This window comes from Siniperca chuatsi, linkage group LG4, assembly GCF_020085105.1.
Source record: "Siniperca chuatsi isolate FFG_IHB_CAS linkage group LG4, ASM2008510v1, whole genome shotgun sequence".
Taxonomy (NCBI): Eukaryota; Metazoa; Chordata; class Actinopteri; order Centrarchiformes; family Sinipercidae; genus Siniperca; species Siniperca chuatsi.
This window is the reverse complement of record NC_058045.1, coordinates 26,597,648-26,611,848: the sequence shown is the minus strand read 5'-3', so window position 1 is coordinate 26,611,848 and position 14,201 is coordinate 26,597,648. Positions and strand designations below refer to the sequence as shown.

General features: G+C 40.6%; 1 protein-coding gene across 2 annotated transcripts in view; it reads right to left on the bottom strand.

Moving 5' to 3' along the window:
* Positions 1–6,037: 6,037 nt before the first annotated feature.
* The window catches only part of LOC122874454 (1-phosphatidylinositol 4,5-bisphosphate phosphodiesterase gamma-2-like), a 35,362-nt gene continuing 27,198 nt past the window's right edge, over positions 6,038–14,201 (bottom strand). The window contains exons 21-29 of one of the 2 annotated variants that reach the window (XM_044192332.1): positions 13,734–13,802; positions 13,522–13,631; positions 12,592–12,688; positions 12,424–12,496; positions 11,246–11,418; positions 10,917–11,019; positions 9,525–9,728; positions 7,149–7,257; positions 6,038–6,078 (exon numbers count right to left, since the gene is read on the bottom strand). In XM_044192332.1, coding sequence (XP_044048267.1) covers positions 7,232–7,257; positions 9,525–9,728; positions 10,917–11,019; positions 11,246–11,418; positions 12,424–12,496; positions 12,592–12,688; positions 13,522–13,631; positions 13,734–13,802 — 855 coding nt within the window. In that variant the 3' untranslated portion in view covers positions 6,038–6,078; positions 7,149–7,231. Of the gene's footprint in view, positions 6,079–7,148; positions 7,258–9,524; positions 9,729–10,916; positions 11,020–11,245; positions 11,419–11,840; positions 11,896–12,423; positions 12,497–12,591; positions 12,689–13,521; positions 13,632–13,733; positions 13,803–14,201 lie in introns of those variants that run through there. The other variant, XM_044192333.1, reaches the window with a different exon arrangement.

Sequence of the window (14,201 nt, the reverse complement as noted above, 5' to 3'; positions counted from 1 at the left end):
TCCCTGCAGACACAGACACCACCGCACTTCTAGTGGATCATTCGTTACATTAATAGCAATGTAATGCAGCTCCGGAGGCAGAAATACCTGCTATACCAAATATCTGAAATCTCTCTCACCCAAGCCAGCCCTTTATCAAAGAGGAAAGTCTTAGGCCTACTTTTAAATGTGGAGATGGTGTCTGCCTCCCGAACCCAAACTGGGATCTGATTCCACAGGAGAGGAGCTTGATAATTTAAGGATCTGGCTTCCATTCTACTTTTGGAGACTCTAGGAACCACAAGTAGCCCTGGATTCTTGGAGCGCAGTGTTCTAATGGGGTAATAAGGTATTAAGATACGATGGTGCTTGACCATTAAGAGCTTTGTAGGTGGGTAGACGGATTTTAAATTCTATTCTGTATTTTACAGGGAGCCAGTGCAGAGAAGCTAATATTGGAGAAATATGATCTCTTTTCCTAGTTCTTGTCAGTACACGTGCTGCAGTATTCTGGATCAACTGGAGAGTCTTAAGGGACTTATTTGGGCAGCCTGATAATAAGGAATTGCATGAGTCCAGCCTAGAAGTAACAAATGCATGGACTAGTTTTTCTGCATCATTTTGAGACAGGATGTGCCTGATTTTTGCAATGTTACATGGGTGAAAGAAGGCAGTCCTTGAAGTTTGTTTCATGTGGGAGTTAAAGGATAAATCCTGATCAAAGATAACTCAGAGGTTCCTTACAGTGGTGCTGGAGGTCAGGGCAATGCCATCTAGAATAACTATATCTTTAGGGGGTGTTTGGGGCCAAGTACAATAACTTCAGTTTTCACATTAGAAAATTGCAGGTCATCCAGGTTTTTATGTCCTTAAGGCATGCTTGAAGTTTAGTTAACTGATTAGTTTCATCTGGCTTGATCGATAGATATAATTGGGTATCATCCGCATAACAATAAAAGTTTATGGAGTGTTTCCTAATAATATTGCCCAAAGGAAGCATATATAAGGTGAATAGAATTGGTCCAATCACAAAACCTTGTGGAACTCCGTGACTAAAGTAGTTCCAGCACAGAGGACTCACCGTTAACATGTAGAAACTGAGATCAATCTGATAGATAGGATTTAAGCTTGGTGCGGTTCCTTTAATGCCAATTAAATGTTCCAGTGCAATAGGATGCGATGGTCAATGGTGTCAAATGCAGCACTAAGACCTAACAAGACAAGTACAGAGACAAGTCCATTGTCTGATGCAATTAGAAGGTGATTTGTAATTTTTACCAGTGCTGTCTCCGTGCTATGATGCACTCTAAATCCTGACTCAAAATCCTCAAATAAACTATTGTTATGTAGAAAGTCACACAACTGATTGCCGACTGCTTTCTCAAGGATCTTAGAGGGAAAGGGAAGGTTAGATATAGGTCTGTAGTTGGCTAAAATCCCTGGATCAAGAGTGGGCTTTTTAAGAAGACGTTTAATTACAGCTCATCATAATCATCATAAGTGATGATTGAGAGGGGTTATTTTTGTGAGAGTCTATACATAGTTTTTTAGGAAAATCCTACTTATTTAAACCCAAGCTTCCCTGGTACCGGGGGCAGCAGCGCATCTCAAAACAAGTGCCATATAACAGCATAAACATGAAGCAACTACTGTTCCTACTGTATATAGCGGGAAGCAGCTCGGCTAAAAGCTGATGCTAACCATTTTTACCTAAATGAAACACAAGTCAAACAGCAAGCAACTGACTGAGCGTGTAGCAAAAAGCATTCTCTGCCTGTCTGTCTGAAAAGAGTGCTATTAATATCTTTCATTTCATGCTATCGACACAAACAGCCCCTTAAATTAACACTGAGATTCCAGAGATTACAACATCATCATATAATTCTACAACCAAAACTCACTGCATAGCATAACCCTGCGCCATCTTGAATCCATTTCAGCCGGTTTGTATACATTTGCATTGCATGGGGAAGAATTATGGAGATGGCTGACCTCAGCCTTCCATGTGATTACAGGGTCTATGTCTCCATCTGGTGGCTGAACTGAGTACTGACATCAACCAAACTCATTTCATCCTGTTTGTCTTGCTGAGAGGAATCCATAGATGTGTCATACTTGACTCTGGGCCTTTCTATTGTGCATTTATCTGCCTGTATAGCATGGAGTGCTTCAGTTATGAATATTGATCAATATTCATTGTGTTTACTATATTTCAATGTTTGAGTGCCTTTGGGCAGGAGGTCAATATGTGCTCCAACGACCCTCTTGCTGAGCACAGTGGGCAGTTTGGAGACTCCACTTTTCCCCAGTTGAAGAAGTTCATTGGGCTAGGCAAGACACCGCCCGAATCAGGTAAGTGATATGGTGCTGCTCTGCCTGCCAGAGATCCATCCATGTGACTCTCCAGTCCATGGCTTGCTCCCACCTTGTCCAGGCCATCTCCTGGCTCATACCAGCAGCCCTGCTCGACCTCCATTCGTCCACTGCAGCCCTCACTTCCTCCATAATCATCCTTCGCTTCTACTTGCCCTTACTTTTCCCGTACCGTGGCGTTGGAAACATTCCCAAGCCCACTCTCCCACCAGAGTTTGATGGCACAGTTGTGACTCTGCTTCCAGCACACCGTCCTCGGCTCGCCACTTTCCAGTCTTCGCCACCACTCCTGCCTGGGCCACCTTCGGGTCACTCGAATCCCTGTACATCAGCACCTCTCTCGTCCATGTCACCTTGAACTCCTCTTCTAAAGACTTTAAGAGCAACTGGAGCTTCTGTAAACCTTTTGTATTCGAAAGCAAAACTTTTGGGTTCAAAAGCAAAACTTTTGAATTCGTAAACAAAACTTTTGGATTTGCATTAGAACATTTTTAATCCCAAATTAATTTTACTTGCAATAAAAAAATTGATTGGAGTGTCGATAGTTCTCAAATCTATTTTTTGATTGCAGTGTGGAAAGTTTTGCTCTCAAACCTATTCTGTTTGATTGCATAGTAAAGACACAAAAGTACCCTCATACTATTAGATCTTAAGTAGATCTAAATAGCATGAATACATTTTATTCACATTAAAGTGAATAAAATCCAACACAGCTTTAGGGAAATTAAGAAAGTAAGCTGAAATAGAGATATAGGGAATAGTTCATCAAGCATACTTTATTGACTCAATTCATAAGAAGGTCTTATGGGAAAGCTATAAACATCATCTGGCATCAAATTAAATACATGAAATGTTCTCATTGAATTGGATTAAGTCACCTGTTTTCATTAATCTAACTTCACTTCAAAGATACAACACATTACCACACAGAGAAAATAATGTCACACTGGTGAAACTACACAGCAAAAATGTTTATATGTCATCAGACTCACACAGCACCTTCCTGCCATGCTCCATATCAGCTGTTTTATACTCATCAGTATTTGAAATTAGACACATAAAGGTGAATTCATTCATACAAGCTTCTGCCAGGGAGTGTTCTGTACAGCAGTGAACCTATTAATTCAGTTAGTGGACACTCTTTAATTGAAAATATATGACATCTAAGTATCACTGTCCACCTCTAACATGATGCAGTTTAATTATAGACTGAATGCAGACTTGTTCAGCACTACACTGGCTGTTTGTGGGGACCCCTCAGAGGAAATGTTACAAGCTCACATCTTATCTGTCATAAAGGAGCTACGCAATTCAACTTCACTCAACCTGCTTCACCCAGTTCTACTTAAGTTAATGGTTTTGTACATTTCACAGAAGGCTTTTAAAGAAAGAACCCCCTGAAAATTATGTTAACGTGTACAAATATTTCCATATCTGAGAGAATATTATAAGTTTCTAATCTTCAATAAATAGAAAATAGTTTGGGGGAACTTTGGATTTTTGTTATTTTTAGTATGAAAATGAAAAACGACAACATTTCTCCACCACTCAGGCAGGAAGGACGTGAACAGTTGAGGTTCTGCTGAGTCCTCAGGAGTAGAACTTACTGTTGTTTATCTTCTTTTCTTTTGTCCTGGGGCACAAAGAAAGACAGCAAAATAAAAATTAGAGACTTAACATATTTAATTTCATTTAACCACTTAGTTTTCCACCACACCCTGTGAGTTTGAGACTAACCTGTGTTTCTCGCTGGTGCTGAACTCTCTCATGAGGTGGTTGGGCTGGCGAGGAAGGGAGGAGCGCTGAATGTTGGTGTGTGTGTCGTACAGGAAAGGTTCACTGCTGAACTCAGCCTGCTTTTTTTTCAGCTGGCTGGAGGACGAGTACAGCTCCTCCTCTGCTTTCTGAATGACAAGAGTCATGTGATCACAATCACAGAAATACCTCCATACTGAAGTCAAACTGCAGAAATATGTAAATCAACATTGATGTGTACTGTGTGTGTGTCGACATTGATGTGTGCCGTGTGTGTGTGTGTCTGTGTGTTTGCTTACTCCTGCTTGCTGTATGTTGATGTAGACCAGCAGAGAGGCTAATTCTAAGTTTTCATTGTAGCCGTTCTTTAGAGGCACAGAGCGGTAACCTGTTGAAACAAAAAAAAACATTCATTCAGCTCAGTTGTTGGGTCTCTGTAAATAATATTATAAAGAGTACAGTCTAGACCTGCTCAATAGGAAAAGTGCAATGAGATAACTTCTGTTATAAATTGCCGCTATAAAAATAAAAAAATTTTAAAGTTTAGCCTGTTAATGACAATATCAACCAATCATATATACAATTTAAGGACCACACTTTTGTTTTTGATTTTTTTTTTTTTTTTGCCCATTTACTACAATTCCAATGTAATTTACATTACTGCTAAAGGGCAGATAAACCTGCTGGGGGGCCCCAGGGCAAAAAGGAGCTGTGGACCCTTACTCACCCCACTCCCATCCCACTCTCTCTGCGTAATATATATGCATCCTGTTGGATTTAAGTACCCATCAGGTACACTGCAGACTACACATGCAGATTCAGTATATTTTGCCAGTGCCTCTATGCTGGGATACTATCCTGCTCCAGGTTTGCTGTGTGTCAAGTTTGTAGTGACTTGATTAAACACAAATTAAATTAGGAATATGCACCATGTCACCAAAATATCACAACAAAGCTAGATTAAATGTGATAAAATGTTGATACGTTCATCAGTGTTGTCTTTAATTATTACCATGTTCTCAGAGCAAAACTAAGCTTTGTGAGCAGCAGCAGCAGCCCGCACTTCTGAAACCAAACCTACACCTTGGCCTCAACATCAGTTAAAATGCAGTTAAATTAAATTGAAAATAATCAAATTACCACAAATCAGACAGCTAACGTGCAGCCTTCATACCTAGCAGGCAGCCACTGGTGTCCATTCACTTGTTTGAGATGTTGAATGCAGTTCCTCACAGTGAACATTACTGTATATCTACTTTTATTGTCAAAGTTATATTGTTGTTATGTGATAATGCAGAGCAAACTTTCTGGCAGACATTTTGCATCATCATTTTGCAACAGAACTTTGACAACATTAAAAGCAGACCCGATGTTCACTGTGATGGATTAACTATTTCAAGCAAGTTTGTACAAGTTGATTTTCAGACTTTAGTGAAACCAGCGGAAGAAATTCAAACCAAATTCAAAAACACTATTGTATTCTTTGGAAAATAGCTGGAGGTCATACTATGTATACATAATATATAGAAGTCCACATTTCATGGTTGAAAGCATTCACACCATGTGTCAAATGAAGGTAAGAACATTTGACATCAATGATTTCTCTTTACTAATCATTCATACTGTATAAGCTAAGGTAGAACTGAAAAGTAATAAAGTATACTGTAGTGTACAGAAATCCTGCTTCTAGGGAATTAATACGTAAAGTAATACTCTTGATTCATAATGAGTACTGCATGAGCTTCATGTGAGCAGCCGTTCACCAGCTCTGGCCTGCTGTGCTGTATGTATGTGTGTTCCAACCTGAGCGGATGCCTTTGACAGGAAATGTGGCCTGAGCCAGGAAGTTGGGGTCTGAGAACATGTCCTCCTCGTTGACCACAAAGCGTAGGAAGGTGAGTTCAGACTCATACACAGTGAAGACTACAGGCTCTGCTGGGGCTTTCCACACTGGGTTCAGACCATTATCACCTGCAGCCGGCAGAACGACAGCACTGTTCACATGATCACAAAGAATCTCTCACTAAAGTCTCATTTCTCCCTCTCCCATCTTTCTATCCCTTAGGTTTAAAGGTGCAATGTGTAAGATTTGGCCAGAATTTTAGTTCAAAACATTCAAGAAATGAATTAACCTTATCAACAGAATGTGAAGTAACAGTTCTGACGTCATGTCAAAGACATCTATGCATTATGTTGAAGAGATATCTACTGAAGTTAGCATGCTAACCTGCTAGCCCCAGCCCATCCTGTGTTGTAATACCACTTGTGCCTCGAGAGGCGATAGTGAGTCACTGTAGCATCCAGTCTGCTCTAAGTCCAACATGAGAGGACGAAGAAGTAGAGCTGGGGCTTGTCAAGTTGAAGGTACAGCCCCCGGTTAGTGTCACAGAAAGATGGCAAAGAAAAGATGCGATATAAAAAAAAGCAAAACAAGAGTAAATATTGCCATGGCTTTCCACCGCTGGACACAGCTCTTGGCGAGTAAAGAGATGTGGTTTGCTGCTAAACTTGCAATGTTACTTTTCGACTGGTAAGTAACAATGTAACACTGTTATTGGCTATTGTTGGCATTGTTATTGGCTATTTAGAGAAACGTATCTTTAGTACTAGTAATGACAACCCAAACCGTAATGTTACCGAAAAACTTTCCAAATGGCGTGGATATATGGTTTTGATGTGGCTGTTTTTTGCTACTATGGTCTTGCTAAAACTGAGCTCAGCAAGCTATAACGTAAACTATAGGCCGACGCCACACGTCAAGATTATAAGATAGCAGGGTTATTTTGACCGGCTCTCAGACTTTAAGCAGTTTGGTCGAATTTTGCATATTCTTGCCCTGCTGTTAGTTAGTAGCTGGCTTTGAGGACGTTTATTACACGTGTCTAACTCTAAACAATCTTGAACCGTGTCATTGCTGCAATTGGTAAATCATGCAATTCTTGCACAATGCTGTCCCCTATTTGTTTGGAGCATGTGGCCAGGAATTACACATTGTACCTTTAACTTTCACCCTCCCATCTCCCACTCCCCCCTTTCCTTACGATAGACGATGGTCTTGAACTTCTCTTCTGAGTGTCCACACAGCTCGATCTCCACGAATGGACTGGCAATGCTGCGGCCGGGTTTAGGAAGGTGTCTGGCTGCAATCACCTGCAGACGACAAACACAACTTCTGTTATAAAGTTCTCTTCTGACCAACAAGCAAAATGTCAATATGCTGCTATTCATCCAGTATTTATTTATTTTATTACAAAATAAAGATCAGCCAGTCAGCATCATGCACCTCTAACATGATGATGCACTTTGACTATCACAATATTACACTTGGCCTTGAACCTGAATATATCCTAAAGCAACCTCATGATGACGATGTATGTATTAGCCAGTTATTAATAAATGTGTGTGTGTTTGTGTACAGACGTACCCTAACAACAGAGAGATAAACTCGTGAGCATTCCACAATCCAGATTGAATCAGCAAATATTGACTGCTTGCCTCTTTCACTTTGGACACTTTAATGAGGAGACACTGAGAATCTGTCCAACAATGTGAGTTTGCCTCTTCTAATCACCTGAACCTGGGTCCTTCACATTTAAGGTGTGTTCATTGATTGATTCACAACGTCAACTCATGCATTGAGTAACATACAAGAAAACATTCCACCTTAAAAGTTGCCAGTGAGCGGCACAGTGAATTTTTTCTCCAGTCTATAGCTACCGTTAACTAGTAAAGATGAAAAGGTAGCAAAACACTCTTCTGACGGTTTCTGTATTTGTGATACATTTGCAAAGAAGCAGCCTGTTAAACTTGGCCAGCTTGTGCTGGATCCACAATGCCTGCAGGAAATTAAAGCTTGCTTAGCTACATTTATTAGATGAACTTGACCCTCTGCATGCACTGCAACTTTTCCTCAGAATGGATGTTTCAAATGCGGCTTCATTTGCTCAGCACAAGTAAATTAAATCATTCAAATCACAAACTACTTGTGTTCATTCACCTGTAAATCATTGCTTAATGCCATGCTAATTACAACCTACTACATCCATGGTATCGCCTAATACTACTTAGCTAGATGTTTGGCTGACTGCTGAAATGAAACTGATGAAACTATTCATAAAGTCAGTCTAACATGTGATCGTGTGGTCAGTTATAGCTGACTAATGCATGTAAACTTGTCACCATAGGAACAGTGGTTACGTAACCTTCGAAACGAGCCACAACTTAACTGTGCGCGCGTGGGGGTGTGCACGTACTTAAACAAATAGCACTACACCTACTATGTGTGTGTATGAGAGAGAGAGAGAGAGAATGTCAGTATTTTCCTGAAGAGTTTAAATATTTACTGTATTAAATAAAATAGCCTATTGCTTGAATGTTGTAGATCGTTTTATTATTTTTCACATGCAGTTGGACACTGCAGGTTAAAACAAGAAAATGGCTGGTAAATCATGACGTACATGAAGCATGTGACTTAAACATCCACTGAAGCTAGAAGCTTCCGCTCCACTGAAGAGACAAAAAATAGCAGCAAATGAGAACATCAGATCTGTGTGGAGTGATGGGGAGACTATAACCTTCCTCGAATTAATACACGAAAGAAACATAAAAACAATATTTCCATCGTGTTTTCTACATTGATTTTCACCATTTGAGGTTTGACTGGCGGCCATTTAATTACATCATCTTGTTGTGCCCTCTTCTTCTGCACTGGTTTAATGTTACGATTCCAATATTTAGAAATAAATGCTGAATATTGGAGCCGATAATCAGTCGACTCCTACTCCCTACATATTGCGACTCACACAGGCAACATTTTTGCCTGGGGCGAAACCAACGTTGAAATCCAGCTTTTCAGAAACAGAACTACAGACATGGCCCCACTGTTCTCTTTTTCGCTGTACGAGTCATACTTTATGTCCACTGTGCAAGCCTATTGGAAGCGTTGGGATCTCTGGATGGCGGTTTTGCATTACCTGTCCCTCATTTATATCTAAATTTTTGCTAACGTGCAACATACATCGAGATGGCTGCGCTTCCAATAGCCTTGATCAGGGGACATGGCATATAGCTCATACAGTGAAGAAGAGAACAGTGGGGCCATGTGTAGGGTATAAACACTGGTTTCGCCTCGGGCAAAGATGTTCTCATCCTGGGACAGTAAACACCCGATCACGAATATACCTTAAAGATGCAAACCACTGCCAGACAACAGGTTTAAAAAAAAGAAAAAGGTTTTATTTCCCCCATAAGGTTTGCGCTGAGAAACCTGTGTGACCGAGTCAGAATGTACCGAGTGCCGTGGTCACATATGGGGCTTGTGTGACCAATCCCTAATACACGGAAATGCATGGATAGACAAGAGTACAAGATGACAAGTATTGTATGTCCTTTCTGGGAGCTCAACCCAGATAAACTACCTGCAGTCTGGAAGTTGAGAGCCACCATGTGACAGCCAACGGCCCACAGTGGGTAAGGGTCGTAGTTGGAGGACTCCACACGCTGGCCTTTTGGGTAGATGCGACTCAGAGCCTTGCGGTTGTACTGCAGGAAGTCCTTGGTGCGGCTCTTTCCTGGCATCTTGTTCTCCACGAAGGAGCGGATCTCTTTGTAGTTGTAACTGTCTGTATAGACAGATTAAAGAGCATTTGAGAGGTACAGGGTGAGCTAAATACAATTCAAGGCCATATCAGTTGATACCAACAGACCACTAAACCGTAATGAAACTGTGGATACTGTGGTTACATTGAATATCTTTATCTTTACATGTTGTTAGCTGGTTGTTGTTTGTTGCTATTTAGCTTAACATGTTGTTAGCTGATGGTGCTAGCTCAGTTTCGTTGCTTGCTAAGGTGTCTTGGGTCAAACTCAACTACACACCAGTTATTGAGAGGGTGCCCACGAGCCATACTTTATGGCTCTACCTAAGGGTCTACCCTGTAGACTTGCCTGCACTTTTACGCTGACACACAACTTCATATCGAGGGACATGATTTATGCATGGAATAGTTTCTCATACCAGAGAGGTTGCTAATTAGTAGCTATTTGTTAGGCTTGTGGAACAATAAACAGTGACGGTGGTTGGACATCTGAGCGGGCCATGGTATTCAGATTAAGCCAGTGGGGCCAGCTAATGTAGTTTAGCCTGAGCAGACACAAAGTAGCTATAAGGCCAGATCAAGCTGACGAGTATCTGCTCTTTGCTTGGGTGAGAGTAGAATTCAAAAGCAGTTAAGGGTACATTAGGTCAAGGTTAGAGAATGGTGTCGCCTGTCCGAAAGCTCAGTAGATTTATGACAGCACAGCCACTGCAGGGCCTAATGATAGGTCAAGATAAATTATTGCCTTGGAAAAAACATTTAGAGCATTTCCTTATTTCCTTAGGAGCTTCTGAAACATTTAGACTATACTAATGATATGGTAGTAGAAAGTGACTTGTGCAAAAAATCGCTAACTATGTAACAACCATACTGGAACAACTGATAAAGACTGTTGTGGTGTGGATGTAGATTATGTATTATTCAGTGCATGTCCAAATTTAGATCGGTATAACACAGGAAGCTGAGTAGTCTTGAGATCTTTACACGTACACATACAGTTAATTTAATTTCTTAAAGTCCTTTAAGGTTCACTTAAAGGACCCAGCTCATATCATCACTAGTAGAGAGGTTAAATAATCATTAATTGTACTGAAAGTATATTTCTGAGCATAATTACACTGTGAAGCTGTGGTAAAGTTAGTCTCTTCAGGCCCTTGTCACACCATCATGTTGCTTGTTGTGTGTTCATTATGTGCATCTGCATATGTTTACCAAAGCGGTCCTTCTCCTTGCTGCGTGGCTGACAGTAGACCACCAGGTCCGACATCTCCATGGCAACCTCAGCCTTCTTCTCTACTTCCTCCTGCTGTCTGATCTGAGATTGGACAGAAAAACACTTCCTGTTTGCACACTTATGCTGACAGACCACCAGTTAAACACCTCAGTGTGGTTATACACTATGTAGTCTGTTATATATATATATGGTTTATGACTGACAACATGGTTTAGATGTCTCCTCTAGGTGTTGACTAATTGAGGTGGGCTCTTCCACCACCGCATACCTACACACAGTATATTATCATATAACATAAGATACTAACCACTTGTTCCCTGTTGTACTGCTTGCTCATCTCTCTCTGAGTAATGTCCCAGGCCACCTGGTACCATTCAAACAGCTCCTCCAGAGAGCCTGCTGACAGGTCAAACTGCAGACTGTCCTGCTCTTTGTCCTGCAGGGTCAACACGTGCTGCTTCCCATTTTTACCATTCTTCACTAGAAACAAGAAGGGAAGAGAAGAGGCACAGTGAGGGAGTGTGAAGAGGAATGCACAACTCCCATAGTTTTTATAGGCAATGCAAATTTGAATCCCATTCTAGATTCATTCCCTTGACTTTTACAGATTACACCACAAACACATTTGTGATTACACCATGTGCAGCACTCCAAAGGCAAAACCCTATTTCTTTAATAGCCTAAATGACATGCAAAGAGATCATTCTCAGTCACTGGCTAACCCCATCTCTCAAACTTGTTGGTGTCAAGGAACTACAATTTTGGGATCAGCTTGCTCCAATATATGTTGTTTTTAGCACAAATCGGAGTCACAATGGCCACATTTATGGAAAATATGGCAGGTTGAAATATACTAAATATAATGAGGGGCATTGTGGTGGCCTAGTGGTTAAAATGCGTACCGTTTACTGTGATCACAAGGTCCTTGGTCGTGTCTGCATCTCTACTGTGACCAATCTAATAAAGGCAAAATTCCAACAAAATCTTTTAAAAAAGGTATTGTATCCATTGGGGTTTGTTACCACCAGTGGAGCAATATTTTGATGACCAGGTTGCAGGTGCATGTGCACAAAATACAAATAAAAAGGGAAACTCACAAGTACATGCACAAGCACAGGGTGATGCAATACACATTCCTGCCAGTGGTTTCACGCTATTCTACTGATGGACAGATTGTGGTAGGGTCATGAACATTGGAGCCTCTAGATGAAAATTGCAGGGCTTTAGACTTGTTTGTTAAATAAAATGGGCAGATTTCAGATATATCTATGACAATGGTTTAGTTGACAGCCAGCTGCAGTTTGTTTACCCTGTAGCTTTTTTTCTTCTTCTTTTTTTGTTAGTTTGCTAGCCTTGCTAATTAGTTGTTTCACTGTCAGAAAAAGCTACATAAGTGTAGTGATTGTGAAAACGTATGCCTGTACTCAACCACAGGGGTATGTGAATGTCAAGCATGCATCAGACACTAAAATAACTCGCACTCACAGTTTTGGATGTTGCACTTGGAGATGTCCACAACACCCTGACATAGTTCACCTAGTGGGTTGTCTTCCATGTCCTGTTTTAATACACATCACAAACACACACAGATTATTTTCTAACACTATGCTGATTAACCTCCAGTTAAACTGTGACCTAAACTCTAATATTCACCTGTCCTTTGGTCTCATGTTTGGTGTTGTTCGACACTTCCTCTACATAGTTCGATGGGAAGAGCAGCTGCAGTTTTCCACCATGGTCACCTTTCCACCTGTTGTGAATAGAAAGTGGGAGACAATGTGAACAGTCCTGTTTGTTGTTTTTGTGTGTTTGCAATTGGCCATGCTAGCCATGTATATGCAGATGAACATGCAAGATGCAGGGGCATAAAGTTACTAATCCCTAAGATATGGCAAAGACTCATTACCAATCCTTGATACAGCCTGTTGCTGCCCGTGTGTGTGTGTGTGTGTGTGTGTGTGTGTGTGTGGTACAAAATTCTGGGCCCTATAAATAAGCAGTCTCTGTGAGCCCACATCCTCTCTTGATCCATGTCTCTCACGCATCTTTTGAAATTTGTTTACAAATAATTGAGCCAACAACTGTACATATGAATCTGCAGTGGTTATCAGGGTAGTCACTAATGAACTGTTCATACCACATTTAAACTAGTAATAATAATCTGTGATATGTGCTTAAGTCTGCACATTTCGATCCTCTTTTCTCAACATAATGTAACCTACAATTACTGGGTTATACTTTTACTATGGTTAAATGAGGTATGCCTGGTTAAGAGAACATTATTTTCTTCATGGTTGAGTATTTATTATTTCTAAGGTAGAAGACAAAGCTAAAAAATACCATACTATACTGCAGAATAAAAGACGACTGAACAAGACTTCACTAGAGTCATGTTTTATTTGAAGAAACAAGAAGATAAAAATGTATTCGATTTATTCTGCCATTTTTAAGTTATGAGACTAATTACATTAAAACAAAAACAAACTTTTCTTTCCTGGCTTTTTCGAGGGCCCTTCCCCCATTGGGGCCCTGGGTAGTGTCCCACTTTTCCCCCCACTATATACATCCATGATGTGGACTCACCATCCATTGTTCTCCTTTGATACATTGTGTATCAACGCTCCTTTACTAAAGTTGAGCTCATCCGGTCTTTGAGCCTTGTAGCTATATAGAGCCCTAACTGTACTTTGAGGCTAAAGGAGACAAACACACACGATAATTAATTTCTTGATCAAAGAAAACTGCAAAAGATAACAGACAATCAAAACTGACAGAGTATAGTGTTGTATACACACCAGTGAGGGCTCAATCTCGTTGGGTTCCACGTATGTATCCATCGCGTACAGAGAAGCACAGCCTGTCTCCTGTGAAGCACAATCCACTGTTAGGTACCAGTCAGTGCTGAGGACACATGTTATTATGAAACATATATTGAATTGATATTGGACTTAAAGGTCCAGTGTGTGACATTTAGGAGGCGCTATTGTCAGAAATGGAATATAATATTTATAAGTATGTTTTCATTTGTGTATAATCGCCTGAAAATAAGAATCGTTGTCATTACCTTAGAATACGCCCTTTATAGAAGAACGGACAAACCAAACACTGGCTCTAGATAGGGTCTTTCGCATTTTTAGTGAGTTTCGCAGCCAACGTAGTTTCTCCTACATGCTTGGAAGGGGAGGGTGAGGCGAGCGTTATTCAAATGGTTGCAATTTGAAATTTTACCGCGAGATGCCACTAAATCCTACACACCGCTCCTT